Consider the following 27,055-nt stretch of genomic DNA (forward strand, 5'->3'; position numbering starts at 1 on the left):
GAAAAGCTTTTGCAAGTCTGGTATCCACTGTAATGAGAAAGGAGCAGGCAGGAAGCTCTGTAATCAGCAGGCAGGAAGCTGTTATACTGAGAGTACCTGAGCTTTCTGGAAATGTTCTGTGGCTTCTGGAAGCTAGTTTGACTTCCTCAGTGGTGACTCTTTGACCAGCACGAACGACAGAGATGCTGGTCTAGGAAGGGAATTGCAGCATTCTCTGGAGGTGGAAGTAGAGGGCTGTTGGAAGCCCCTGAGACTGCCTTACGTGGGACATGGTATGTAGTCCTGGTCTTGCAAGGAGACCGTGTTGCAATTAAAGGCTTGTTTGTCTGTTTACTTGTCGTAGATGGAAGGAGTTGGCTGCATTTGAGAGACAGTGCCACTCCTCACTAGAGACGGTGTCTGAAGTGGTGGCACAGACAGAGGAGGAATGGCAGCCTCAAAGGGATCTGCTGAAGGAAGCCGTTCCTCTGGTAGTGCCAAAGGTACGCTCCCCTTGTTCCTAGGCAGCACTTGTGGGAGAGGGATTTGTCCTGGCAAGACCCCCCCGAATGCTGCTTCTGGCAGCAAGCTGAGACAGAGACTGTGCTGTTGTTGTTGTTGTTCCTCTTGAAAAATGGTGCCCCCCCACTTCCAGGTTTGCCGCCCACAGCGGCCAGCCCGCAGGGGTCTGGAGAAGCTGCTCCAGGAGTTCTCTCGCCAAGGGCACACACTGTCCCAGGTGTGCAGAGAGAAGGCGGTGCTGGCGCAAGAGAATGCTGCCCTGGAAGCCCGACTGGCAGCCACAGAGCGGGACCTACAAGGCCTTTCAGAGCAGCTGGCAGAGGCCAGGTAAGGGCAGGGAGGAGACCCTGGGTGGGACATTATTGAAGGTCTGTAATTACAAAGGTGCTGGGCATGATGTCAGGATTTACAGCCTGCTGTGTGCTCTCCCGATGGTTCTCACACAGAGTATAAAAGAGACACAAGCAAAGAGAAAAGGATACTGTCATCCGAATGTTTTTTTTTTCTGCCAGCTCAAGCACTCAAAGCACTTTTTGGGCACCTGCTTGGGACCCCTTGCACAGTCCTACACTTTGCACGAGAGCAAAGCAAGCCAACTTGGCAATGAATTGAATAGCAGGGAAACCGAGCAGATGTTTGCAGAAAACGGAAGTTTCCCTCCGGTTTTGCTTTCTCCTTGGGTGCAGCTGATAGTCGATTTTTCCACAACAAGCAGTTTGCCATGGGATTTTTGAAATTCAAGGCTCTTCCATGTGATTGTTGTGAGGAGGGTGCTGACGCTTCAGGTGAAGCTGGAGGGTCATGCTGAAAATCTTGAGAGCCTTCAGAGCTCACTCTTGTGAAGTATAGTGCCGGAGCAAGATCGGCTTACAAACAGCAGCAGCAGCAGCAGCAGAAGGGAAAGGCCTTGTGACTTCTTGACATTGTCTGGGCATTCTTGACGAGCGCTGATTCTTGCCCACTTGTCCGCCCACCTGTGTAACCTGTCAAGGTCCCTTTGGCTGCTGCTTCTTCCTTTTTAAAGAGTGCCAAGATATTTGGGCACTGCTGGCTTAGTTAGCCAAAAATAAAGGTAGCGAGTGGTCTTGTTCATCAAATTCCAGTCATTTAAATGGCAGGAAACGGTCCCTACCCTGAGATAGTTCTTGTTCAGATAAAAACCTAGTTCTGCTTCCCTACTCATGCTGCTGAAAGCCGGAGGCTTCACTATATCGTTTGGTGAATTCCCTTAGTCCCTTTGACTCAGAGAGTGCCTGGCAAACAAAGTACCGATCCGTACACAATGAATGGCATGAAACATTGACGAGTCAGCCAGGAGAGCACTGTTCTGTCCCCCTGCAGAGTGACTTGGAAGTGCTGATGAGCTCAGGGCTGTGAGCAGAGGCTGGGCTTTTGCTCCTTTGCAGATCCATGGTGGGCACAGCCACGTGTCAGGCAACAGCAATTTGAGCTTTGGCTGCTGAGATCAAGCTCAGCTGGGCTAGGTCATGAGGGAAGGCTGCCCAGTCACCTGGAGGGGCCTGCTTTACTATGTGAAGTGGTAAAATAGTCCTGCTGTCTCTGAGTTGCCATGCAAGGCATTTTCCATACTAAGGTGTAGGGATCTTAAGGCACAGGTTACTGGAGAAACTATCCCTGTGTGCCAGGAACAATTGCTCTTCATCTTCACACCTTGTAGGTCAGAGAAGGAGAGCCTGCAAAGCAGCCTGCTGGAGGCTCAGCAGCACATATCGGAGCTGGAGATGGCCAGGAGCCGTGTGCAAGCCCAAGTGCGCACAGCCACGCAGGCCCAGGAGGCCATACTCGGTGAGAGCCTCGTGCGCTTTGTTTCTGCTGATGGCCGGGCCTAGTGCAGTTGCTCCCAAGCCAGCTCAGTCCGCAAGGCTCCTGAGGAGTGAAGGAGCTGAGGGCAGGTCCCTCCTTGCCTGAAACTGAAAGGGCTTCACTTCAGCACATTCCTCTGCTTGTGGAGTCTCTGACTCTTGCCATGTGTCATGTTTGCAGAGGATGTGAGGGGCCTTCGTCGTGAGCTGCTGGCTCTAAGATCTCTCAGCCAGCAGCAAAGTGAACGCATGGCTCAACAGCTCTGCTGGGCAGAGGAGCAGTGCGGGAAGGCTCTAAGACTCTGGCAATCTGCTCAGCAAGTGGAAGAAAAAAAGCTCCTGCAAAAACTGGTAAGAAACAATACACACCTGAAGATTTCAGGCAACTTTGGAGGGCTGGCTTAGCAGAAGAGCAGCCTGAGTATGTGACATGGCCGCAAGCATCTGCTGTGGGCTATACCTTGCTGAGCCAGGCAGCAGGGGGCTTCAAGGGCTCATAGTCCAAGGTCTGTGAAGACCCAGAGGATAATGCTGGGATAGTATATGCAGCCACAGGTTCAGGATGGGCATAACCTGGAGGCTGGTGGACCCACCACCCAAAGCATGGCAGCGAAGGGGCAGGATCTTCCCCACAGCCTCGTGCCATGCAGGAGACGGCTGCTGAGCTTGCTGCCAACTGCAGTGCCAGCAACTGGGTTCCTTGCTTTCTGTCCTTCCATGGTGGATGGACAGTTGTCTTCCCTTTGAGCCTGAAGCAGATGCAACAGGCCCCATGTTGCTGGTGTTTCAGCTGGTGGCCTGCCTAGTGACTGGGTCATCGAGGTGCTGGCCTCATCCTCTTCCTGCAGTCCATCTGCAGCTCTTCCTTGATCAAAGGGCAGAGGGACTTTGAGAACAGAGCCTCTGAGAAGAGGCAGAAATCCTGAGGAGAGAAGGGCCAGACAACAGGAAGCCAACAGAGCAGGGAAGAAAGGTGGCATCTCCTTCCTTCCACCTGCTGACACTCCCTCTAACTTTTGGGTTAGAACAGCATTGCTGGAGGGCACAAAGTCACTTCTAATGTGCACTTTTCAAGTGGGGAGGGGGGGGGGAGTTGTTGGAGGGTTGAAGCTTCCATTTTTTTCTTTGGAGATCATTGCAGGGACTTCATCTGGAACTGTCTCTCCCCCTCATCAGGAGAGACAACTGGAACAACAGCATTTGGAGGCACTGGAGCAGCTGAAGGAACGGGCAAACTTCCTGGCTGAGGTACAGAGAGAGCAGGAGAAATGAAGCAGGAAATTGCCATCATGCAAGCTGAACAAGAAAAGATACCAAGCAGAGCCAGTCAAGAGGCACAGATTGTGGAAAGAGAGTTTGTGCGCTGTTTTGGACTCCTCTGCTCTCCCTATGGGCGCTGCTTCTCTGGACACTGTCTGTCTGGATGGGATTGTCTCTTAGCTGACCCTTCATGAAAATGAGAATGAGAACAAAATGCTTTTGGAAAGCGTGAGCACATTAGTCTTGCTTGCCGCACAAGCGGTGGGTGGGAAGTTTAAAGCTGTCTTCATTTGTGTGCAGGTCCTGCAGGAAGAGCAGCGTCAGAAGGCTGCTGTCCTAGACAGGGTGTACTGGCTGCAGAGAGAGCTAGACCAAAGGGAGCAGCTGAGGCAGGTGCTGAAGGAGGAGTGGGAGAATGGGCAGGTGAGCCTGACTAGCCAGCTAGCAGAGGGAAGGGCAGTGATGGGGCATGAACTGGACATCTCAGGCAAGGGGAGGCAAGGACTACTGCAGGCACTGGGAGCACAGAGCCTGGCAGGTTCCAGCACTGAGCACCAGGAAGAAGAGCTAGGATGGAAGGGTTAGAGCTGGGTAGAGAAGCAGAAGCAAGTGCCTGAATAGAAGTGCTTTTGAGACTGGAAAAGAGGAAACCTGAGCATGATGGCAGGTGCCAGTAAGATTTCTCCTGATGGAATATCAAGGACAAGCTGCAGGCAGAACTGCAGGAAGCTCAGAGGAAGATGAAGGCAATGGAGAAGAGGCACCAAGAAGAAATGCAAAGGATGCACAAGGTCCTGCTGCAGTACAGGCTGGCTGACCAAAAGCAGGTGAGTGAAAGAGCAGGAGGCACTGCACTCATGCAACAAGTGGTCTCTGCCCTTGTTGCCTTTCCCCTGCAGAGCAGCAGGTGGATGGGGAAATGTCTCTGAGCGCCATGCTCTGTGGTCTCCATGGCAGCTGGTCAGAAGGACACTTACTGGGCCACCGAATCTCAGTTGCTGCCCTGGGCAGCAGGGCTGGTGCCTTGGCCGGTGGGCCAGCAATCCTGTGCATGTATTTCTGCTGGCCTCTTAGAGCTTGCTTTGTTTTTTGAGGGGTTTGTTCAGGTGAGCATGGTGACCCACACAGATTCTGAACAAGTTGTCCCTGTCCATGGTGAATGCAGTCCGCAGAACGGGGTGAAATGTACAGTTGTTCTTTCCCTGTCACAGTCTCTCCTATGGCTGGCTGTGACAAGCTGTAGTCTCTGACTGCTCTTTGGGTTTGACTTGAGGAGGAAGAGTTGACAGCTCAGCTTGCAGCCTAACACCAGTGTTGTTCCTAAGGGCTTGCCTTTGAAATGCTGTGTCTGGGCCATCGCTGCCAGGCGCCCTTCTGACACAAACAAATTTCTTGTCCCAGAGGGACACAGGATCTGCCGTAAAAGCTGCCGCAGCAGCAGCATCCTCTGAAGAAGCCTCCTGTCCGCAGCCTGAAAACCAGAGCATGAGCAGTTCGCCCCGCTCGAGCCAGGAGAGAGAGAAGCACTTCCTGAAGCTGCTGAGTACGTCCTGGCGATTTCTTGTGCAATCCAGCAGTGTATTATAGTGTGTGTGCCTCAGCATGAGCTGTAGCACGTTCCTCCTCACTCTGGTGTCAGACAGACATTTGCACTCCCTACAGAAGCCAGTGTTGTGCTTGGGGGCAGCCAGGGAGCACTCGGGGCGTTCCTTTTGCCTTTGAGGCAAAAGGTGGGAGTGGGTGGGCTTTGCCTGAGCTTCCCTGTGCAGTAAAGACAAAAGCTGGGATTGTGTCCCAAGCAGCAGTAGGCTGCAGCCTAGCCAATGACTCAGTGAAGGTGTGTGTGCTAGTCCAGCCAAACTGATGAGAACACTTGGCTTCCTAGATTCCCTTTAGACTCCTGACTGGTAACCAGTCATTGGAGACAAAATACTTCAGAGAAATTGCTTGGCTGTGCAGCTGGTTTAATGCTGGTGTTGTTTATATGACTGTTGGTCCTTCTGTTATTCCTTCTGTGGTTTGGTTTGATAAGAATTCTACATTTTGGTTAGCCTGACCTCCTTGAAGAGAACATCAGGTGACAGCACAAGTAAGAGTGGAAGATGTCTTTTCAGTACCCCCTACAAGTTAAAAAGTTACATTCTTAGAACAATCTCAAGGTATCAGAGAGGAAGAACTGTTTTCAAAGTGCCCCTAAAGAAGAAAACCAGGACACTTTTCTTACAATCCCTACTTGGTATTTTAGTTGTGTCCTTAGGAAGATGCATCCAAGAGACACATCTATGTGGCATGGTCAGATAAAACTGCCCTGCAAGGAATTTTCAGGAGGAAGCCTGCAGCTCCTCTGCTGCATGTTCCTCCAGTAGCAGGCACTTTGTCACTGCTAATGCCCAGCTGGTAAATATTCTTGGAACACTGAGCATTGGCTCAGTGTTCCAATCCCTGCACAGAGTCCTGCACTCTAGGAAAGCACACCAAGGCTTAGTGACTCTGCACTACAACTGAGTTGCTTCTTACAACTAGTAAGAGCTGCCAGTGCAGTGCTGTCAGAGAATAACCGGTCAGGTACAGAACAGAGCCCAGTTTACTCAGTGTCTGCCATCAGCTGCTGGGACAAAAGAGGGGTTGGATCGACTCCTCCAGGGGTCTGAATTCAAAGACAACCATGTTCTGGCTTGAGTTGGTCAGCTGTAGCAGCGGGCGGGGGGGGCGGTTTAGATGCTGGTTGCTGCTACCTATTTCCCAATAAGCATCTCCTGGAGAAAAGCCACTTGGGTAAACATTCAGGCAGGCAGTCAAGTCCACACACACCACACTCACCACAGCAAGCTCAGTGCACAGAGGCAGAGAGGCCTTTTATAAGGTCAGTTTCAGCGAGGTTTATTTGAGCACGCCCGAGGGGAACCAGAAGACAAAAGATAAGCCATGTCCTCTGCACAAGGTTTAAGTAGGGGCGGGTACGAGGGCGGTAGCAAGGGGGAGGGCAAAGGGAATGGGCTCTCAGGAAGAAGGGGCCGTCCACCAGGGGTATCACAACCAATGAGGAAACAGGGGAAGGAGAAACCAGGGAAAGTTGGGACCTATGGGGAAAGGAAGTGGGATGTATCGGTGTTATGCAAGAGTCCATGAGGAAGACTTTTCTGTCTGCCCAGGTAGGGTGGAACTCTATTGTAAGTATTCCTCCCTTCATGGGAGGGCTCTGGGGATTTCCCTGAGGGACAAGCAATCAGAGGATTCCACAGTCAACAGCTTGTAACACAGCTGGCTGGGGCTCTGGCTTCTTCACAGTGGCTGTCAGTGGCCATTCGTGGGCTTTGCCCAGCTTTTTGTCATACCTGCCCTGCCACTGACAGTGGTGTGACTGCAGAGGCTGCAGCCTTCCTTAGCTGTGAGGTTTCAGCTGCCTTCACCTGGACTCGTGAGAGGATCAGCATCTCATTTGTGCAGGCGTCTGTGTCACGGCAGCGCCTGAGGAGTGGCGCTCTCCTTGTGGCCCGTCTGGGCTGTGCCCTGTGGGAAGATGGGAGCCGTGGGTGGTGTCCAAGGGGCCGAGTGCAGTGCTAGTGACAGCTGCTGCTAGTGACTGCTTCTGCTGCTAGTGACTGCTTCAGCCCAGGCTGAAGACAAGGCCTTGTAGCTCTTCACTACATGGGGAACGGGCAAAGTGGTCTTCAGAACTTAGCCTGCTCATAAATGAAAAGGGTTCTATTTCTTACAGCCATTGTTCTTGGATGTAGCACAGCATGAGCTGCTGTTCTCTAAAAATGTCAAGGCATTCTTTAGGCAAACTGCTGAGAAGTAGAGAAAATCCCCTCCTCTCCTGGAATTCACTTTGCAATATTCTTTCTGATCCGAAAACAAGAGGATGTTGATAAAAATTCATCCCAGGTGTTAGGGTGCATTTAATCCTTGGAAGTATGAAACCTTTTGTTGAATCTCACAAGAGAGTGTTTCTTGCCAAGAAAATGTAGGGTCCAGAGTTTTCAGCCCTCCTTCCCATTTGTCATCCCATAGATGACCACCACTTGCCTTGGTGTCCATTCTTTTCTGGTCTCTGTCTGTTCTGATGGTTTTTCCATGGGCTTAGTTTCCCTTCAAGGCAACCCTCCAAAGGAGTGTGGGAGAATCAGACTCTGTGCAGGCCAGAGCTGCCTGTCTTGCTGGGGCTGCTGTTGTTGTTGTTGTTCTTGTTGATGTTACTGTTAGCCAAGCGACCAGAAATTGCTCAGAGCCCCAGAGAGTGGAGCTGGGTTTCAGCTGTCCTGGAAGTCAGGATCTCTGTTTTGAAGTTTGCTTCTTGCAATTTGTTTCTTTCAGGGCATGTTGTGAGTGTGGGAGGTCCGGAAAAGAAGTACACGGGATGGAGACGTATTGGCAGTGGGTGAGTGCAGCCAGGCTTACTTCTACAGAGCCATGGGCCAGGAAGTTTGGTGGTGCAATATCCCATGGAAAGTCAGGCAAGCTGCAAGCATCTTCAGACCCTGGCTTTAGATTGTCCCTGTCTCAGTGCTGAGGCAGTACAAGGCTTCATCAAAGATTATGAATCTTTGGATGCTGACAGTGTCTTGGCTGCCTCAAGGAGCAGGACCTGGAAGCCCTCCTGTCCCTCCAAGATGTGCCACCAGATTGCCTGTTTTCCCATGAGACATGGTTTTGTATGATTCCAAGTAATATGGCCACACTCATGAAAGAAGAAAAACCTGAGAGAGCCGTTTCCCACCTGATAGCTGTCAGATAACAGCTCTCAGTAGCATTTCTTAGTCGTATTTTGCTGGATATTCAGTGGTCAGGAAAATAAGCAAGGCCGTGTGGTGTTGCCTGAGTTTGGCAGGTAGGATCACAAGAGAGGAGCGAGAAGGCCTGGCAGGACTGTGTGTTTCATTGGCTGGGCAGGCGTGCCACAGGCACAGACACGAGAAGGAAAAGGCAAAGAACAGCCCTGCATGCATAATCTAGTGTGTACGTTTGAGATTTGTAGCGGCCCATTTTTTTCCTGTTGGACCCAGCTTTTCTCTGGGACACTCTGCATGGCAGAGGGCTGCTGGGCCGCTGGGCCATTGGCTGAAGAGCAGACAAAGCCCAGTGTTTTAGAGGCACTGCAGGCAGCAGAGAGCTTCTGCCTGGGCTGCCTTTTGCTTCTGAGCACTGAACAACTTCTCTGGTTTTTTTGCCTCTGCTCTGTTTCTAGGGGTTTTGGAAGTGTTTATAAGGCCTTCAACGCTGCCACAGGACAAGCGGTAAGTGCCCACGCGGATTTTGCAGCTCTTGAGTGCTTTCCCTTGGGATGTGATCTGTGGCCAGAGCTTTGGGCCGCCTATCTTTGCTGCAAAGGCTGTCCCGCAGAAGCAGCCTGTCTAGAGGCGGGCTGCAAAATGCATTTTGGACAGACTTTGTCCTTCCTACCCACCTGAATGAATGCAAGGATGGCAGTGGTGTCCTTCAGAGAAGGACATCCTAGCTTGGACTTACTGGATGAATCTGCATAGATTAGCTGATGGCAAGTGCATTCATTCCGGCCCAATTCCTCTTAAGGTTCAGACAGATATTTTGTTTTCCATCATGTGGTTTAGTTGGAAAATATCATGCAAGACCTAAAGAAGGAGAGATCTTGTGTGGAGCACAGTTTTGCCTTTCAGTCCTAGGGAACCTAGTTCACATACACGCACACACACAGAGATCAATATGAAGGAGTTGTTGAAGAGCCTTAAATAGTACAACCTTGTGTTGATCCTGTGTAGGTGACATTCCACTAGAGAGATGCTGTCTGTACCACACAGACATGGCAGTGTCTTGGAGAGTCCTGCTGCTCTTTGGGGCTAAAAGTTCAGAGTCCTGAATTCAGCTTTTTGGCTCTCAGCACATACATTCCATCTTCCTTAATAGTAAGGAATTAGATAACGAAGTTCCTTATCCACCTGCAGTGCTGGGCTCAGGAACTGCACTTGGAGGGAGGGGAGGTCTAGGAGGCGTCCAAAAGGCCTAAGCACTTAGGTGCTTTTAACCTGGGGCGCATCCACAGTGTACCACAGAAAGGGCTATTAATTTATAAACCCACTAAATAATTACAAGTCTAAGCCATGTGCAAGATTGTTCTTCGGAGTTGCAAGACCCAAACTGAAGAAGTTAGGATGTGCTAGGATTGTAACTTTACTTTGAGTCGCTTTGGAGTTCTTTTTTGGACAGCGTTTTCCCTGTCACATATGTGTGTGTTTACTCTGGCACACAATGGAAATGGCAGCCGTCTCTGAAAGGCTGGTCAAAGCCCCTAGAAATGCTAACGTATTGCCAGTGATTTCAATTTGTCTTCACAGGAGCAAAATTATTTTTGGCTTCAAAACATGTCTAAGCGATAATAGTAGTGCTAAACAAAGTCTATTTGAGAAGTCTGTGGGTGCAGAGAGTGCTGGTAGCACTTTGTGGTTGATGGTTTAGAGTCCCTTTTGACCGAGGTGACAAGGCACCCAGGCCCGTGAGTTCACAGAGAAAGAGGCTCTGGTGATGTCTGTCCCTCACTGCTTTCAACGTCATCGTAGGTGGCCGTAAAGCAACTTAATCTCCAGCACCAGGGTTGTGAGGAAGTGGTAAAGGAAATCCTGGTCATGCGGGAACTTAGGAACCCCAACATTGTCACCTACTTTGAAAGGTAAGTAGTTCTGACAGAAAATGGATCTTTCAATTAACATCAATCCACTCCTGGATGAGGCATGGCAGGAGATTGCATTTTGTCCCCATCAGTGGTTCGTGGCATAAACAGCTTGAAGATTGATCTCAGAAACCTGGCTCTCTTACTAAGCCAGCAGCCTGTATGTTCACTGGCTGCACGTTTTGCTGGTTTGGGGCGTGGTTCTTTCCAAGGGTTGGAGGAGAAGTGCTGAGAAAGCATCCCAGAGATGATTTCCCTTGCACCATTCCCACTATTTTTCATTGCCTTGCATGCCAAAAGACTAGGCTAGGAGGCACATAATTTGCCAGGTTTGAAATTGTTTTTCCTGTTTGTACTTTCCTTTCTGCAAAGTTTCCCAAAGGGTGTTGGCAGTGCTGGACACCCACATGCCCTGAGTGAAAGCTGTGAAAACTGTGTCTCCTTGCTGCTGGAGTTAATGGTGCAGTTTGTGTATGAAGATGATGAAGCAGCTGCTGGGATGCGTCTGCTTCCAGATTGATCTTTGCCCTCACCAAACTGCCTTTTTCCCCTTCTTGCCACCTAAGCCATCTCGTTTTCCACGGGTGTGCCTTCCTCATTGAGGCAGCACAGATGACGGGGCACTGGATAGCCTGGGTGGAGTGTGTCTTCATTTGATTCCATCTTCATTTCCCAGTGACCTGGAAACAAAACTCAGCTGCAGTCTTTTCTTCCATACGGCAATTTAGCTGTGCACATTCAGCTCCACGCTGTTGCTTTCATCTTGCAGCTACCTTGTCAATGAGGCTGTCCTGCTGGTGTTGGAATATATGGATGGAGGCTCCTTAGCTGATGTAGTCAGCCTAAGAAGGATGGCTGTAGGACACATAGCAACAGTGTGTCGGGAGGTAAGGGGTCCTGCTTGTGCTTGGGATGGCTTGGACGGGCTCGTAGTTCGAAAGAGATGCTAAGTGAGCGATTCCATGTTCAGAGCATTCTTTCTGTGTTGCTCTCATGCTTCAGAGAAGAAGGGGCATCTGCACTGAACTGCCTGCCAGTGTCCCTGCCCTTACTGTAGTCTGTTCTTTACTCTGAGTTACCGTTGTTGAACTCCCTGTCTCTTTTTCATTTTTATTTTCTGTTCTGCCCTTTTCCTCTCCAAGCCTTTGCCCCAAACCTTTCTGCATTGCCTTCTTTGCCCGTAAGTGCAAAGGTGCTGGTGTGCGAGTTTTCAACCAGCGGCAAAGCCAAAGAGAGACTCACCTGTCACAGGTCTCCGCTTCAAAGGATGGCATAGCACCCAGCATGGTGCTTGCCGCTGAAAACTGACCAATGAGCTGCTTCCAGGTTCTGTCAAGGCAGACGTATAACCCTTGTCCTGCAGTCTCCCACCTGTCAGTGATCCCCTTGGTACCCAAGGCAGGGACTTTTTCTCTTTTGGCAAACCCTTGTTTGTCCTCCAGACAGGGAGAGAGCATCCGCTGCAGCAGCGGTCATTCTGACTGCCTTTGCAGGGGACAGTCTCCAGCAACGACTGACATTTCCCCGTCAATAGCTAATATGCCTCCTTTGGAAAGATCCTGCTCTCCGAGTCTTGCAGCAGCAAGCTCTTCCTCTTTCCTGCACTCGCTGCTCCTTTGAGATCTGTGAACCTTCAGGAGCAGCCTCCATTTGCGTCTGATGCAATCAGATCAGGCTGACTTTTGGCTTCCTGTTTCTTTTTTCTCTCGCAGTGCCTGCAAGGCTTGGCTTTCCTTCATGCCAACCAGGTGATCCACAGAGACATCAAAAGTGACAACATCCTTCTGGGCCGGGATGGCTCCGTCAAGTTGGGTGGGTATTCCTGGTCAGGCGCAGCGCTCCGGGGAGGCGGTGTGGGGCTGCTTGGGAGTGGCTGCCGGGTGCCCAGCAGTGGCGCTGGTGAGAGTGCAGGGAGCACTCTGCAAGCCCAGGGCGCAGCTGGAGGGTGCCGGGTGGTCTAGAGGGCAACAAGGTGCCAAGAGTAACTCTGGTTTCTGTGTGTGTTCCTTCCAAAAGGAGAGAGTTGCAATGTAAACATCAGGGGAATGAGGAAAAGCCATGGTGGGAGGGTTGTTAAGTGGACAATTGCCCATGTCCTTGGCTGCAGCCCTGAGGAAAGAGAGCCCAGCTGCTTTTCCAGCACGATTCAGCACTGCATTCTGGGACTTAGAGTGAAGAACCCTTTTCCTTGGTCTCCTACTTGAAGCAGTGTTTGTTTTTCTCCTCAGCTGATTTTGGCCTCTGTGCTCTGCTCAGCCCTGAGCAGAGTAAACGGAGGTCAATGGTCGGCACCACCTGCTGGATGGCACCCGAGGTGGTGAGAGGAGAGCCCTACGGCCCCAAAGTGGACACCTGGTCCCTTGGCATCGTGGGAATTGAAATGGCCAAAGGAGAGGCTCCTTATCTTCGGGAAACCAGTGACAGGGTAAGGTGCAAATACGCTCAGTTAGCTGTGTCCTTCTGGTCCCTGTCTATTAGACAAAATCCCATTCCCACAGCTTGAAGTGCTTCCAGCAAGGCCCACTTCTAAAACCGTCCCTGGGACTCACATCAGCTGTCAAGGCTAGACCTGGTGCAGCTTGGAATAGCTGGGGCTGCACTGGCACCTTTCTTCCTTTGGGAGAGAAGGCTCATGTCTAACCGTCTGCTAAGGCAAGAAATTGCCACTGTAGACTGCAGCTTAAAAGATGGGGTCTAGGTGAGCACTGAAGGCTATGGAAGAATCATGTAGAGTCTCCTGTTTCCTTTCACTTCAGGCGAACTACCTGATAGGCAAGCAAGGGGTACCAAATCTGCACCAGCTCAGGCTACCCCGTGGCTTGTGTGAATTTCTGGGCTGCTGCCTGCAGATGGATGTGGACAGGCGAGGCTCTGCCAAGGAACTTCTGCAGGTACAAGGCAAAGGGGCTGCAGGCCAAACAGCTGTTCCCTGTCAGGGTTTGCTCCTCGGCCAAACTCCAGGCAATCAGATGGGCCCCCACATAGTAATCTCTGCTCTGCATGCTTTTCAAATGGAAACCAAGTAGGATCCAAGACTGCTTGAGGTTAGAAGGGATCTGTGAATGTCATCTACTCCAAAGCCACGGCCCCTGGCAAGGACATCTTCAAGTAGATCAGATTGCTCAGAGTGCCATCCAACCTTGAATGTTGCCAGGCTTGGGGCTTCTCCCAGCTCTCTTGGCAGGCTGGGCCAGTGTTCCAGCATTCTCCTCATAAACAGCTTCTTCCTTAGAGCCAATGTGAATTGAGTGTCTTTTAGCTTCAAACCGTTGCCCCTTGTCCTCTTGCAATTGGCCCTGCTAAAAGAGATGTCCCCATCTTTCTTGGAAGGCCCTACAGCTATGGAAAGGTCTCCATGGGGCTTCCTCTTCTAAACAAGCTAAACAAGGCTAAACAAGCACAACTCTCACTGCTGTCCCTTAGAGGAGAATTCCCACCTTCTGGTAATTTCTGTGGCCCTCTTTTGCTCTCGGCTGGTGTATTCAGGTTTACCTGGTAGCAAAGGAACCGAAGTATTGCAATGCCAGGGACGGGGTTTGAGGAACACAATGAAAACAATCCCTGCCAAGCGGTTTTAGATTGGTCTGTGGGAAGGCGGGGGCTGTGGGGGAGCTCACTGGGAGCATCTGAGGGCACCCAGCTTGTCCCTCCTGTCGCACTCTTAGAGGTTTCTGCCAGGCAATCGGGGACAGCTGTGCAGGATTTGTGCCAGCCCCATGTGCTGCCTGGCCCGGTCAAGTAGATGAGAATCGCTGTGGCTTTGCTGCCAGGTCTTGTGGCAGACAAGGAGCTGCTGACCGGGCCACTTCCTTGGCTGTGCCTGCTGTGAAGGAAGATGCCAGCCGGCACAGGATAGGGGGTGCATGCCGAGGCAGACACTGCTCTTCCTGCAAGCCAGAGCTGAGCACATCTGTGCCCTGCTGCTTGTGTCCTTGCTCCTGGCTTGCTGCTGAAAACCTGCATGTCCAGCGGTTCTGAGAACAACATGTGGGATCAATAATTTTCAGAGCTCTTGGGAGTCTCTTGAGGAATACCTTATGCCCCAGATCTCTCTTGGTCACTCAAATAGGCCATGTCTATAGCAAATAGGATCTTGAGTAGGTCTGTTGACTTTCCTAAAAAGAAAAAACCTTTGGACAGCAAGCAGCAATCCCACAGTGATATCAGGACCAAAATCCCAGCAAGTGACGCCACCTTGAGGAATGGACTAGTGCAGTTCTGGGCCATGTTTCCTGCAATAGCAGCATCCTGGACATGAAGGCAGATGTGCTGCTGGTGCCCTCAGTCCGATGTCTGTGTATTTCTGGGCACTAGAGGAATCCAGCCTGACCCTGTTAGGAACTCAGTTTGGAAAAGAATGGCTCCTTTTTCCTTTGTCTCTTTTAATTTGGTTTGTTTTGTTTCTTTTTCCCTTTGGGCAGCATCCATTTCTCCAATCAGCGGAGCCTCTCTTAAGCCTCTTCTGACAGGCTGATTGCTGTCATTCCTGCAGCAAGGAAATGCAGGAAGCAAAGGAGATGACAAGGACAACTTCAGCACTTGGAGAACAGAGCCTCTGAGAGCAGGTAGAAATCCTGAGGAGAGAGGGGCCAGGAAACAGGCAGCCATCAGAGCAGGAAAGCATGGTGGCATCTCCTTTTCTCCCAGCTGCTGACACTCCCTCTAACTTTTGGATTAGAACAGCATTGCTGGAGGGCACAAAGTCACTACTGATATGCGCTTTTCAGTTGGGGGGTGGTGTGAGGCATGAAGCTTCCACTGATTCTTGGGGGAGATGGCTGGGACTTCATGTGCAAGTGTCTTTCTCCCCTCACCAGGAGCTGGAAGGGCAGCGTTTGGCGGCACAGCAGCTGCTGGCACAAGGGGCAAACCTCCTGGCAGAGGTACAGAAGGAGCAGGAGAAAAGGCTGCTTGAGATGAAGCAAGAAGTTGCCACCATGCAAGCTGAACAAGAAGAGGTGCGAAGCAGAGCCAGTCAAAAGGCAGAGGCTGTGAAAAGAGAGCTTGTGTGTTGTTTTGGACTGCTCTGCGCTCCTTACGGGCACTGTTTCTCTGGACACTGTCTGTCTGGGTGGCATTGTCCCTTGGTAAACAGTGCTGGTGCCAAGAGGGCAAGGACCGGTCAGGTGAGAGGCTACCAGAGCGCAGGTTTGAGTTAGGCAGCAATGGCGTTGCAGGGCCAGAGAATGGGAAAGCCAGAGCTTTGTCTCAGAAGGTGGGAGGTCCCACAGGAAGCCCCCTGCAGAGCCAGGCTAGAGCTGTGGGAGTGGGCTGCCAGTCAGGCTGCTGAGGAGGTGCCTGAAGCTGCTGAGTACGTCCTGTGCATCCTTTGTCTGATCGAGCAGTGTACTGTGTGGGTGCCTCAGCATGAACTGTAGCACATGTTCCTCCTCACTTGGTGCTGGACAGACATTTGGACTCCCTACAGAAGCCATTGTGGTGCTTGGAAGCTGGCAGGGAGCACTCGGGGCGTTGCTTTTGCCATTGAGGCAAAAGGTGGGAGTGGGTGGGCTTTGCCTGAGCTTCCCTGTGCAGTAAAGACAAAAGCTAGGATTGTTTTGCAAGCAGCAGAAGGCTGCAACCTAGCCAATGACTCAGTGAAGGTGTGTGTGCTAGTCCAGCCAAACTGATGAGAACACTTGGCTTCCTAGATTCCCTTTAGACTCCTGACTGGTAACCAGTCATTGGAGACAAAATACTTCAGAGAAATTGCTTGGCTGTGGGGCTGGTTTAATGCTGGTGTTGTCTCTATGACTGTTTGTACTTCTGTTATTCCCTCTGCAGGCTGCATGGGCCCCGCCATCTAAATCCCCACGTGTTGTGGTTTGTTTCTAGAATGTTCTGCTTCCCCCATGTTATGGTGTTAATGGTTCTGCCTTTGTTCCCCTCCCTTCCACAGTTACTTGTCAATCTCCCAACCCCTGGGAGATTGGGAATGGGATGGTGAAACGTGCAGGCTAGCTGGCCAGCCCGCCTTCAGCCAAAGGGATGTTGCCGTGCAGGACTTCCACTCCGCAGGAGGAAGAGGCAACTCTCTAGTTAGTGGCAAATTTGGGTTTTTTGAGCCCCCGGAGGGACCAAGTGCACCCAAGGGATCCAGGAATAAGAGAGCCTCGAGGGTGGGGAAACACTGGCTTTTAAAGGGAGTGGGAGGTAGGGGTGGTAACAACACATGAAGAAATCAGAGTCTGGGGAAGGGTGATACATAGGTGACAGACATAAAGGGACAAACTGAGGGAGGGGCCCTCAGTTTGAAACTGAGGGAGGGGCCCCGGCCCCTGAACCAATCACCTGACGCCCTGGCTAGAAGGTTCTAGAGATAGAGGCAGGAGTGCCAGGTGACTGGCAGGCAGCCGGGGGTGGGGAATTAAAATGATACATCGGTAACTGGGGCAACCGGGGAGGGGTTGGGAGATTGACAAGTAACTGTGGAAAAAGGCAGAACCATTAACACCATAACATGGGGGAGAGAGAACATTCTAGAAACAAACCACAACACCCACTCTAAGAGCTTTTCAAATGAAAACGAAGGAAACGTGCAGCGAAGCAATGGAGGAAGCGGAAGAGATGATCAGGACCACTTCAGGATTACTTTCTGCAATGGCAGCTTGGAGCTGGACTCACAATAATAGTCCTACACACCCTCAAGCCTGTTGGAAGATTCCCTTCCTTGTCAGCCAGGGAATAAGGCTCTACATTCACTTCTGAATTGGCCATTCTTTCTTAAAGATGGAAAGTCCTTCCTAAGGGCATTCTGGTGTGGTTTGGAATTGGGAACAGTCTCCGTTCCTTTATCAGCTCCAACCTACCCTGCCTTTGGAATGCTGCCCATTGGCCAGTTTTTGCCCAGCCGAGGACTTTGGGATGAGGAAGAATATGCAAATGCATTTCCAGCCAAAAGCCAGTGAAGAGCAGGGCAGCCTGTGAGAGACAGTCTGAAGTTCCCCTCATTTGCCTCATGACTGTCTCAAGGACCGACTTTGGGACCCTGAGGAGCCTGATTGGAATCCTGGTCTGCGGTGCTGGATAAAGGCCAGAAATCCTGAGGCCCCTGAGCAGAGTTCTGGCCTGCCAAGCAATTGTTCACAGCTGTGTCTACAGTGACTGCTTCCAGCAGGGCCTGCCAGGGGGCGAGGCGCCCCATGTGCTTGCACCTGCTTGGCGACAATAGCCCAGGAATTTTCCCACCTCTTGGCCCGGTTGGACTTTTCTGGGGTAACCTTTGGTGGTCCAAAGAAGACCCCTCATCTGCTTTTCAACCACCGTGACAGACAGACTGAGATGGAAGAAGCCTCTCTCTCAAGGACTGAGACATGAGAAGCTCCCCCCTCCCAAGGACTGAGACTGAAAGCCCCAACACAGGGGAGCTGTGTGGGGGAGCCGACCTGACCACAGCAAGATATTTGCCTGCAAGTGTGGCCATTGGACCAAGAAGACATTGGTCCTCGCCTACTGCTGAGAACATGGACTACCTGTTACATCTATTCTTTATTGGATTTTTGTCCCCCTCAGCGTTTTCAATAGACTTTCTTCCAGATCTGTTTTCCCCCCCTCAGCAATGGACTATAACAGAATCTTGAGTTAACCAGAACCTTTGAGAGCTTCCCAACATGACTTGGTGAACTCCCATCAGCTGGATTACAAGGACTTTGTCTTTCTACGTTTGCTAGCTATATCCCCTCGCTCTCTCTCTCTCTCCTCTTTTGTCTTTTTCCTCTCCCTTAATCCCTCTATGGCATTTGCTGTGCTCATTCAATAAAGGTGCATTTGTTTGGATTAATACTGAAATCCCCACTGTGTTGTGTTTTGCACTCTGAGATCAGGAAAACGAACCATCACAGCTCCCTGCTCGCGTGAGCGGATCATGACACAGCCAGAACATCCTGTGCAGATCCAGGCTTTCAGCTGTGCCCATGGATGCTTTTGGTTCCTGCTCGGTGTAGCCGGCACGTCTCCCCTGTGACTGCTCCCGCCTCCCAGGTGGCCGTGGCTAATAGGTATGAGGCTCTGAGAGTGCACCGAAGAAGGCAGGCACGTCTGCTGGCAGTGCAGGAGAGCAGAGAGAAAGTGCCTGGCAGGACCCTGGCCAGCACCCGCTGTACCTGCTCTTTGTCAACAGTACAGGACTCGTGGGTGATGCCGCACTTGAGGTTGTCTGGTGTCGCAGACATCTTTCATGAAAAATCCTTTCTTAGGATTTTTCCTTGTGACAAGCTGCAGTTCAGCAACCAAAGTAAACAATGGTTATCTGCTGCTGTGGAATGTAACAGGTGATTGGTCTCCTGTGGGTGTTTGGATTTCTTGACCACTCATGGCAGAGCTGGCTCTTGCTCTGTCTGAGACACAGATCTTTGTTATTCATTCTTTTCTATTCTTAGCTTAGCTAGCTGCTGAAGAAACTTTTCCTTTCTATTGCTTTTTAGTATAGTCTTAATGTAACATATATCATAAAATAATAAATCAAGCCTTCTGATCATGGAGTCAACATTCTCGTCTCTTCTTCATCCTGAAAACCCTTGTGACCACAGTCACAATTGGTGACCCCCGACTGAGGAGGACAATCATCACTTGGTGAGACCACCAGAGGAGCATTGCTGCACTGGGTAAACCCTGAATGTGTGGCATTGATGGTTGCTTCACAAGTGACCACAGAAGTGGATTCTAGCCAGGAGCTGAAGAACTGAAGATCCGAATTTGGACAGAGTTCACAGCAAGGCTGACCACAAAGGGAACCTTCTGAAAAGCCTCCAGGAAGATGTTCGGAAAGCTCAGCAGAACCATGCAGATAGCCAGAGAGTCCTGGACACTGTCACAAGGTACTGTTGGTTTTTCCCCTCCTAAAGATGAGGTCAGTCGCAGTTTGTGGCTGCTCATCTGGAGGACTCCTCCCCTAGAGGATGAGGTTCCATTCTCCCCTTCAGAGGAGAAACTTATTGCCCTCTGGCAAAAATGGGGTGAAGAGGACAGAATTCTCCTGTTGGAGGCAGATCTCTATGAGTTTTTTCGATGGGCGAAGCTCTTTGGGTTTTTTACGAATGTGCTATATGCCCTCGATGTGTTTGTCTGGGAGTGTATGGGCTCCATTTTCCAATTCTTTTTATACCGGGGGTTCGGATGCCCCTTGATTTATCCAACCTTTTTGAAGCTCTTTCTAGTCTTGAAACGGAGAGCAGCTGTTTTTCCCTGGATTGCTAACTGCAAGGGCAAAGCCCCGTTCCCCCCAATTCCGGGGGAAGACCCTTTGGAGGGGGACGCTCTGCTGCTTTCCAGCCCCCCTGAACCACAGTGGGGGGGCGAAGTTTCGCCCGCAGCCGAAGTTTTTTTTACCGCGTCTTCGGAGCATGCTCAGACGGAGCCGCTTGTTCCCCCCTCCCGTTGCTCTCAGGGGGGATGGGAGTGGGCGGCACCGCCCCGGCCAGCGCCACGGGCACCGCCCCGGCCAGCGCCACGGGCACCGCCCCGGCCAGCGCCGCGGGCACCGCCCCAACCCGCCCCGCGGGTGCGGGCGGTTCCCCCCGCGGCCCGTCCCGCGGCCGCCCCTCCGGGGGAGCCTGTGGGCGCTCCAGCCGCGGTTCCACCGGCTTCCCTGCCTGCATCTATCTCAGAGACACCGCTTCCCGCGGCTGCGCCGATGTTGCTGGGCAACAGCGATCCACCGCTCCCCCCGGCCGTCCCGCCGCCTTCTGCGACTGCGGTTCCGCGGCCGATGTCAGAGTCCGGCGCAGAAGAAGCTGCCGACCCCGTGCCGCCCCCGCCGCCCCCGCCGCCTCCCCAGGCGGCCCCGCTGCCCGCCACTGCGGGGACTCCGTTCTCCATGTCCGCGTCAGAGGCTGCCTTGGAGCCGGCGGCAGCAGCAGAGGCGCCTCCTGCATCCAGCGTGACTTCCTCCCCGAGTTTTTCGGGTTGTCCCGGGGCTGCCCCTACGGGGGGAGCTGGGACAGGGGAAGAGGGCGTCAGCCTGTCCTTCCGTGGAGGAGGCATGGCCCGACAGCTGGCTGTGGGCACTGCGCGGGTGCCTGTTTTCAAGATCAGCATTCTTGGCGGGTTGGGGGGTGTTTGGTCCGGGTTTTCCCCCTGGGGGATGCGAATCTCTCTGCCGCCCCTCGCGCGCCCCAGCAGCGAGGGGAAGGTGGGTCCCGAAAGTTCTGCCCCTGGTCCCCAGCCCAGAGCGGGTGGCGGTGGTGCCGTGAGGCAGATGGGAGGAACACCTGGTGCATTTGCATTGCAGAGGCAGAGGGCACAGCAGGAAGCGAGCATCGCTTGTCTGCTGTGGGGAAAGGACATCCCCAGACCCGAGACGAAGTTTCTCGGGACAGCTTCTGTCTTCCCATTGCCGGCATGCCTCGGTGATTTTGGGGAAAGGAAGCGTTTGGTCACCCCGTCTGCCATTGTACTGGCAGCAGGGTGCGGGTCTGTGCCAATGCAGAGCCTGCCTCGGGGGCTGGGCCTGGGCTGTCTGGCTTGGTTGCTTGGGCCAGGGCCACCTCCCGGCCTCCTGTTGAGTTTGGGGGCTTTGCTTCCCCCTTCTGGTCCTGGGCCACCTTTCTGTGGGCCAGGTCTGGGGTTCCTGATCCTTCCACATGGGCCAGGGCCCCCAAGGGCCTCTCTCTGGCTCCCCTGCTGCTGCTGCTGCTCTTTCCGACAACACAAACAAAAAAAAAAAAAAAAAACAAAAAAAAAAAAAAATTTAAATTGAATAAAAAAGGGTGAAAGAGCTGGCAGCAGCTCAGAGGCATTGAGGAGCCAGGGATTGGCTTCAGCCCAAGTTGTTCAGTGAAGGGCTGTGGCAAGACATTTCAGAAATTTTCTAATTTTCTCAAAATTGTTTGAAGACTGTCAATGGACTTTTGATAAATATTGATGGACCTTTCTGTAGCAAGCCTGTTTCAGGACCAAAAGAAACTTTCAGATATGGCAAAGAGGAACATCTTCAAGCCATGGACTTTTCCTGAAACTCAGCTGCTTGGACTTGAATTTTCTTTGCATTGTTTTTGCATTTTCTTATATTATAGAATTGTTTTAGTAATATGATAGAATTTTATGTTCTACAGGTGAAGAAATTCCCAGTGCATTCCACAGGAGCACTTGAGTGGAGTTTGATTGGCAACAGATAACCTGTCAAGTGTTTGTCTTTTTCTTCGGCATGAGTACAGCAGAGAAAATTACAAACACTTTTTCCTTTTAATTTAACTAAATAAAAAAAGGTGACATGTCGCAGACATCTTTCATGAAAAATCCTTTCTTAGGATTTTTCCTTGTGACAAGCTGCAGTTCAGCAACCAAAGTAAACAATGGTTATCTGCTGCTGTGGAATGTAACAGGTGATTGGTCTCCTGTGGGTGTTTGGATTTCTTGACCACTCATGGCAGAGCTGGCTCTTGCTCTGTCTGAGACACAGATCTTTGTTATTCATTCTTTTCTATTCTTAGCTTAGCTAGCTGCTGAAGAAACTTTTCCTTTCTATTGCTTTTTAGTATAGTCTTAATGTAACATATATCATAAAATAATAAATCAAGCCTTCTGATCATGGAGTCAACATTCTCGTCTCTTCTTCATCCTGAAAACCCTTGTGACCACAGTCACAGTCTGGGGCTCAGCAATGATGGAAAGTCTGTGTGCTTGAGTGGCTTTGTCCCTCTCACTGTGCTTTCTGTTGTCCCTGTGCTCCGCGATGTCTGCCCAGGGCTGTGTAGCTGCGTGGCACAGCTTAAGTGCAGGAGAGCCTCATTTGTTTGCCTTTTGAGATGGCTGCTTGTCATCGATGGAGAGAGACAGGAAGACTGACTCGGTGATCAGAATCCGATTTTCTTGTGGGATACAAGCATTTATATACTATTTTAGGGAGACTAGTACTGTGTACTACAATGATTAGGTTGAAGTCACTTACACGAATTTATGCATATAACAGCATCTCTTGCTTGCATTATTTAATAGGATTTTCTTTTTCTGGTAAACCTGTCTAATTAAATCTTCTTGCTATCTAGATCTAATTTTCAAAGTTCCGTTTGCTTTTGCCAAGGCATTTTATCTATCAATTCTCTTATCCTAATAAAGTCCAAAGTACTCTCTGTCTTGTGCACCCCAATATCATATCTCCCCCTTCTGTGTCAACCAAAACCACTCCTTTAATGGTCTTATTAATTAATCTCTGCACACATTGAAGCAAGCAAGGTATCATGATTAATATAATTATTATCAAAATTACCACATACATACCCATCCTAAAAAGAATCTTTTAGTTAAAAACTCCAGCCACTAAAATCTCAGGCTTGATCTTTATAAACTAAAAACATTCCTGCTGGCAGCTGCATTACTGGATTTAGAAAGTCTGCCAGAAGTGTAATTGTACTGAAAGTTTAATTCTTATAGATAGGGTGATAGGGAGAAGCACTTTTAGACTGATTCCTTCCCATGTATTTAAAATGAACACAAAAATCCAATTTCACAGAACCCAGGAATTCTAATCCTTGGGGTTCCACCAATGGTGGTTCATGAGGTTAAGGGATCCAATTTGATGTGATTTGATCTGCTTTCAAAAAAAAAAAAATAGTGTAAAGTTCTGGAGGAGCTATATTCCCCCCTGGTTTTTTTTGCTTTTTAATAACATGTGTGTTTCTCATGATGAACATAAGAAGGTAACATCAAAGCCAAACAGTATGTAACATAACGATAAACTTTTACTAAGTAAAAATTAATCAGATAATAGATACAATTATAGCACATGAGAAATAGAATGGTGTTTTAAAACAATACATGATCAATTTCTTGAATATTGTACCATTACTTAGAGTCTGTAGTAATCGGCAAGGTTTATTTTTTTAAAGTGAGGGCTTGAAAAATCATTCTCGGGTAAGATTTCTAAGTTCATCTTAAACGGAGGTTTAGCTGTTCTAGGTCTAAATTTGGTAAGCCAAAATGACTTGAATATAATTTTCGTGCAGAAAATTTTCTCTACTAGTTAAAGCTAGGACTTGGCTAGGGTCACGGCTTTTAACCGGAAGAGTCTTTTTAATATATTTTAGAAACCTCTTAGTAGTTAGAAAAATAATAGATGTCTTATAAATAGTTCTAGAACAATAAGTGAAGGTTTGAAAAGTAGCTGGTTTTCTCATTTATCGTTAGTTAAATAGTTAGTTAATGGTACCATAGACAAATAGCAAATGAAAAAAGGAATGTTGGTTATAAAAAGACAGAAAATTCACATCACAAAATCACAGAAATCACAGAAATCACAGAAATCACAGAAATTCTAGGTTGGAAGAGACCTTTAAGATCATCGAGTCCACCCCATGTTCTAATACCTCAACTAGATCATGGCACCAAGTGCCACATCCAGTCTTTTTTTAAACTCTTCGAGGGATGGTGACTCCACGACCTCCCTGGGTAGATGATTCCAGTATTTGACTACTCTTTCTGTAAAATACTTCCTCCTTATTTCTAGCTTGCATCTCCCTTGGCGCAGCTTGAGACTGTGTCCTCTTGTTCTGTCTGTTGTTGCCCGGAGAAAGAGACCGACCCCCAGCTCACCACAGCTACCCTTCAGGAAGTTGAAGAGGGTGATAAGGTCACCCCTGAGTCTCCTTTTCTCCAGGCTGAACAACCCCAGCTCCCTCAGTCGCTCTTCATATGGCTTGTGTTCCAAGCCCCTCACCAGCCTCGTTGCTCTCCTTTGGACACGCTCAAGCATCTCAACGTCCCTCCTAAAGTGAGGGGCCCAGAATTGGACGCAATACTCAAGGTGTGGCCTCACCAGTGCTGAGTACAGGGGAAGAATGACCTCCCTGCTCCTGCTGGCCACACCGTTCATGATACTGGCCAGGATGCCATTGGCCTTCTTGGCCACCTGGGCACACTGCTGGCTCATGTTCAGCCGATTGTCAACCAGCACCCCCAGGTCCCTTTCCTCCTGAGCACTGTCCAGCCACACTGTCCCCAGCTTATATCGTTGCAGGGGGTTATTGTGGCCAAAAAATCAACACCATAATCAGGGTTACCTAATATATCAGTAAAAATGGTCTTAAGAAATTGAGGTTCTATTTCCCTAGACATATATGACATTAAAGCAAAAAAGTAAAAGAAGGCAATAAATAACTCATAACTAATTACAGTCCTAATATGGAATTATTTCTCATTCTTCAGTATTACTTATGAAAAATAAAATAGCAAAAACTGTTCTTATTTCTAGAGCAAAATATCTTATCTTGTAATTTAAAGGAGTAAATTTTGACAAAAATTCATTCAGACTTTATGTCCTTCACTTGTTATAGCAAAGGAATTATGTCTTGTAACTCAAACAGGTATACTTCAACAAAACTTAAAATCAACTTCACTAAAACTTAACCTTAATAAAGTATCTCTAAAAGAACTTAAAGTTAACATTGCTGAGACTAAACAAAACTCAATCTTAACAAGAATTAACTTATTTAAACTCTATTATTACAAAAATGTTACTGAAAATTTGTCATGTAACGATTAAACATCAAAGTAAACAACATGCAAGTAAACAACTGTACTGAAATCTTTACAATAAAATTACCTTGTTAGAACTATGGAGTAAAAAGCAAGCACCTAAAAAAGCCGACAGTGGAATTAAATCTCAAAAAATTACTACAGATAAAGTTCAAGATTTGTCTTGAATGTGAGCTAAAGAATCTTGAATTTATGACTTATCTAATTACTCTCAGTGAACCATGCAGTTTTGCTATGTTATTAATAGGTAAAAAGACACCACCTCTATACCAACACTAGAATTGTTCTAGTGTCAACCCTGTTAAAAATCACAGATCACAAGTTAGAAGGTAAATCTCAACACTGGCTGGTGCCAGGCAGGTGGGGCTGCACCCCCTGCAGCAGCTTTTAAAGACTGCTTGTAGGATTGATGTAAGTTTGGCTTCGTAAGAGTAATGGCAGATAAACATTGAAGGCTAAACTAAAAGAGATTTAGTTCTATTGTTCTGAGCAGAAAAAGCTGCCCATTTTTTTTAAAGGTTGCAGAGTTCTCAAGTTAAAGCAATTGCTGCCAAGTGTGAGTTGTAGCTATTTCTTGTTAATAATTGCATGTTGTAATCTCCTGTTAACAGTTTCCTTTTTAATAGTGCCTCGAGCCAGCCCGCCGCTGCCCCGGCGGGGGCCCCACCTTTCGGCGTGGGCCCGCCCGTGCCGGGGGTGACCCCGGGGAGCGGGGGGGCGCTCCCGCCTCGGCGCGGGTCGCGGTCGTGCCGGGGGTACCGGCCCGGGTCGCCGTGTCCCGCGGGAGCAGCTGCTGGACGGCTCCCTTAGCCGAGCGTCGCCCTGCTGCTCCCTGGAAGAGGGCACCCAGACGCTGGAGGGGAAGGGACATCGAGTCGGCATGCAAATGACCTCATTTCCTGCATGCAACGGGATGGACCCCTCACGAAACAAAGCCAAAAACCCCTAAAACAACGAGCCAACACAAAATTGATGAATCAAAGTGATGACTAGACGTGAGGATAGAATCCAGTGTCCACCAAGGCCTTTTTACCCATCACCCTAATCTCAAAGATGTCAGCTACACACAAGACCTCAAATGTTGAAGTAAAAAGCAGCAGTTTTCCTTATGTTGTCTTGAGGATGGAACTTCTAGCTCTAGTCTGCGGATCAGTGGACGAAGTTGCACTCTTCCTCCTTTTGTGAGTCGCTCCTGGGAACACTAGTGTTATGAGCATGGACCCACCCAGAGGTTCTCCCCACCAGAGCTGATCAGTTTTAATAAAGGCATCAAGGAGGAGGAAGGTCCCCTGCCTGTGTTTATTTCAATACAGTACTAAACACTGTACCAAAAAATGATTAACAAATACATTGTTAAAAAAAAGGCAAGTAACTGGAAAACTGACCAGGGCTAGGTGTCCTTCAGGGCTTTAGATTTGTACGAACTGTGGCTTTTGATAGCTGGGCTGCTCCTTCCAAGACTTGAAAGTGCCTGGGGCACTTCAGCTGGGGACCATTGTGGGGGTGTCGAGTGTCCCAAATGACTCGTGTACAAAATTTAAATGCATCAAAATTCTCCACTCTGTTAAAAAATATTTCCCCCACAAAACCAGGGACACAGACATCACAAAAAGTTTAACTGTGGCAATCAGGCCCTGTTATTTGCACCAAGTGTTGGTTTTCCAGGCTTTCGCTCCTTCCATCCACGCCGGAGAGTCCCCGAGTCGTTAATCGCCGCTCATTGGGCTATTGGCTGCTTCAGATAACAGTCACACCGGCTCCTGTATCAATGAGTCCTGTTAGGAGTGTCTCTGCCTTTCAGAGTCCCATTGCATTGGCATGTTGGACGCTCAGAGGTAATATTTTGTGTCCATAAAATCTGTGGCACCCCTGTGGAACTGAACCCCCCCTCCCTTTATTCATCTATCAGGGGTGCAGGCAGGGGTGCTGCAGGAAAGGCTATAAGTTGAGCTATATTGCTCCCGGCCAGGACTACACAGGGCGGATGGGGGGTCCAAGCCATGATCTTAATTTCCCCAAGGGAATCAGAGTCTATAGCTCCAGGGAGAACAAACAACCCTGTTATCCAGGTGGAAGATCTGCCTATAATCAAAGCATGCATATTCTGTCCTGGCGGTCCGAAAACTCCTGTGGGAAGCAAATGGACAGATGAATCAAGCAATGTTACTGTGTCGGAGGTTGCCAGGTCCATTCCTGCGCTGCCTGGGGTGGCTGGTTGTAAGTCAGCGACAATTGCTCGGCGGGTGAGGGCAGGGCCGATTGGAAGTTCATGGTTGCTCCCAGCTGCTGCGTCGGCTGCGGAATTTGCATCCTCGTGCATCGCCGTCCCGTGCTGCAAGAGAAGTTCCCCTGCAAAGGC

At 49.8% G+C, this 27,055-nt stretch overlaps 1 protein-coding gene across 1 annotated transcript in view; it reads right to left on the bottom strand.

The window, feature by feature from the left end:
• LOC118700706 (zinc finger protein 268-like) overlaps positions 1–27,055 on the bottom strand; it is a 260,704-nt gene that overhangs the window by 27,314 nt on the left and 206,335 nt on the right. Inside the window, 1 exon segment of the mRNA XM_036405302.1 lies at positions 15,115–15,134. Within this exon segment, the coding sequence (XP_036261195.1) occupies positions 15,115–15,134 (20 nt within the window).

The sequence above is a fragment of the Molothrus ater genome, chromosome 35 (genome assembly GCF_012460135.2).
Source record: "Molothrus ater isolate BHLD 08-10-18 breed brown headed cowbird chromosome 35, BPBGC_Mater_1.1, whole genome shotgun sequence".
Lineage (NCBI taxonomy): Eukaryota > Metazoa > Chordata > Aves > Passeriformes > Icteridae > Molothrus > Molothrus ater.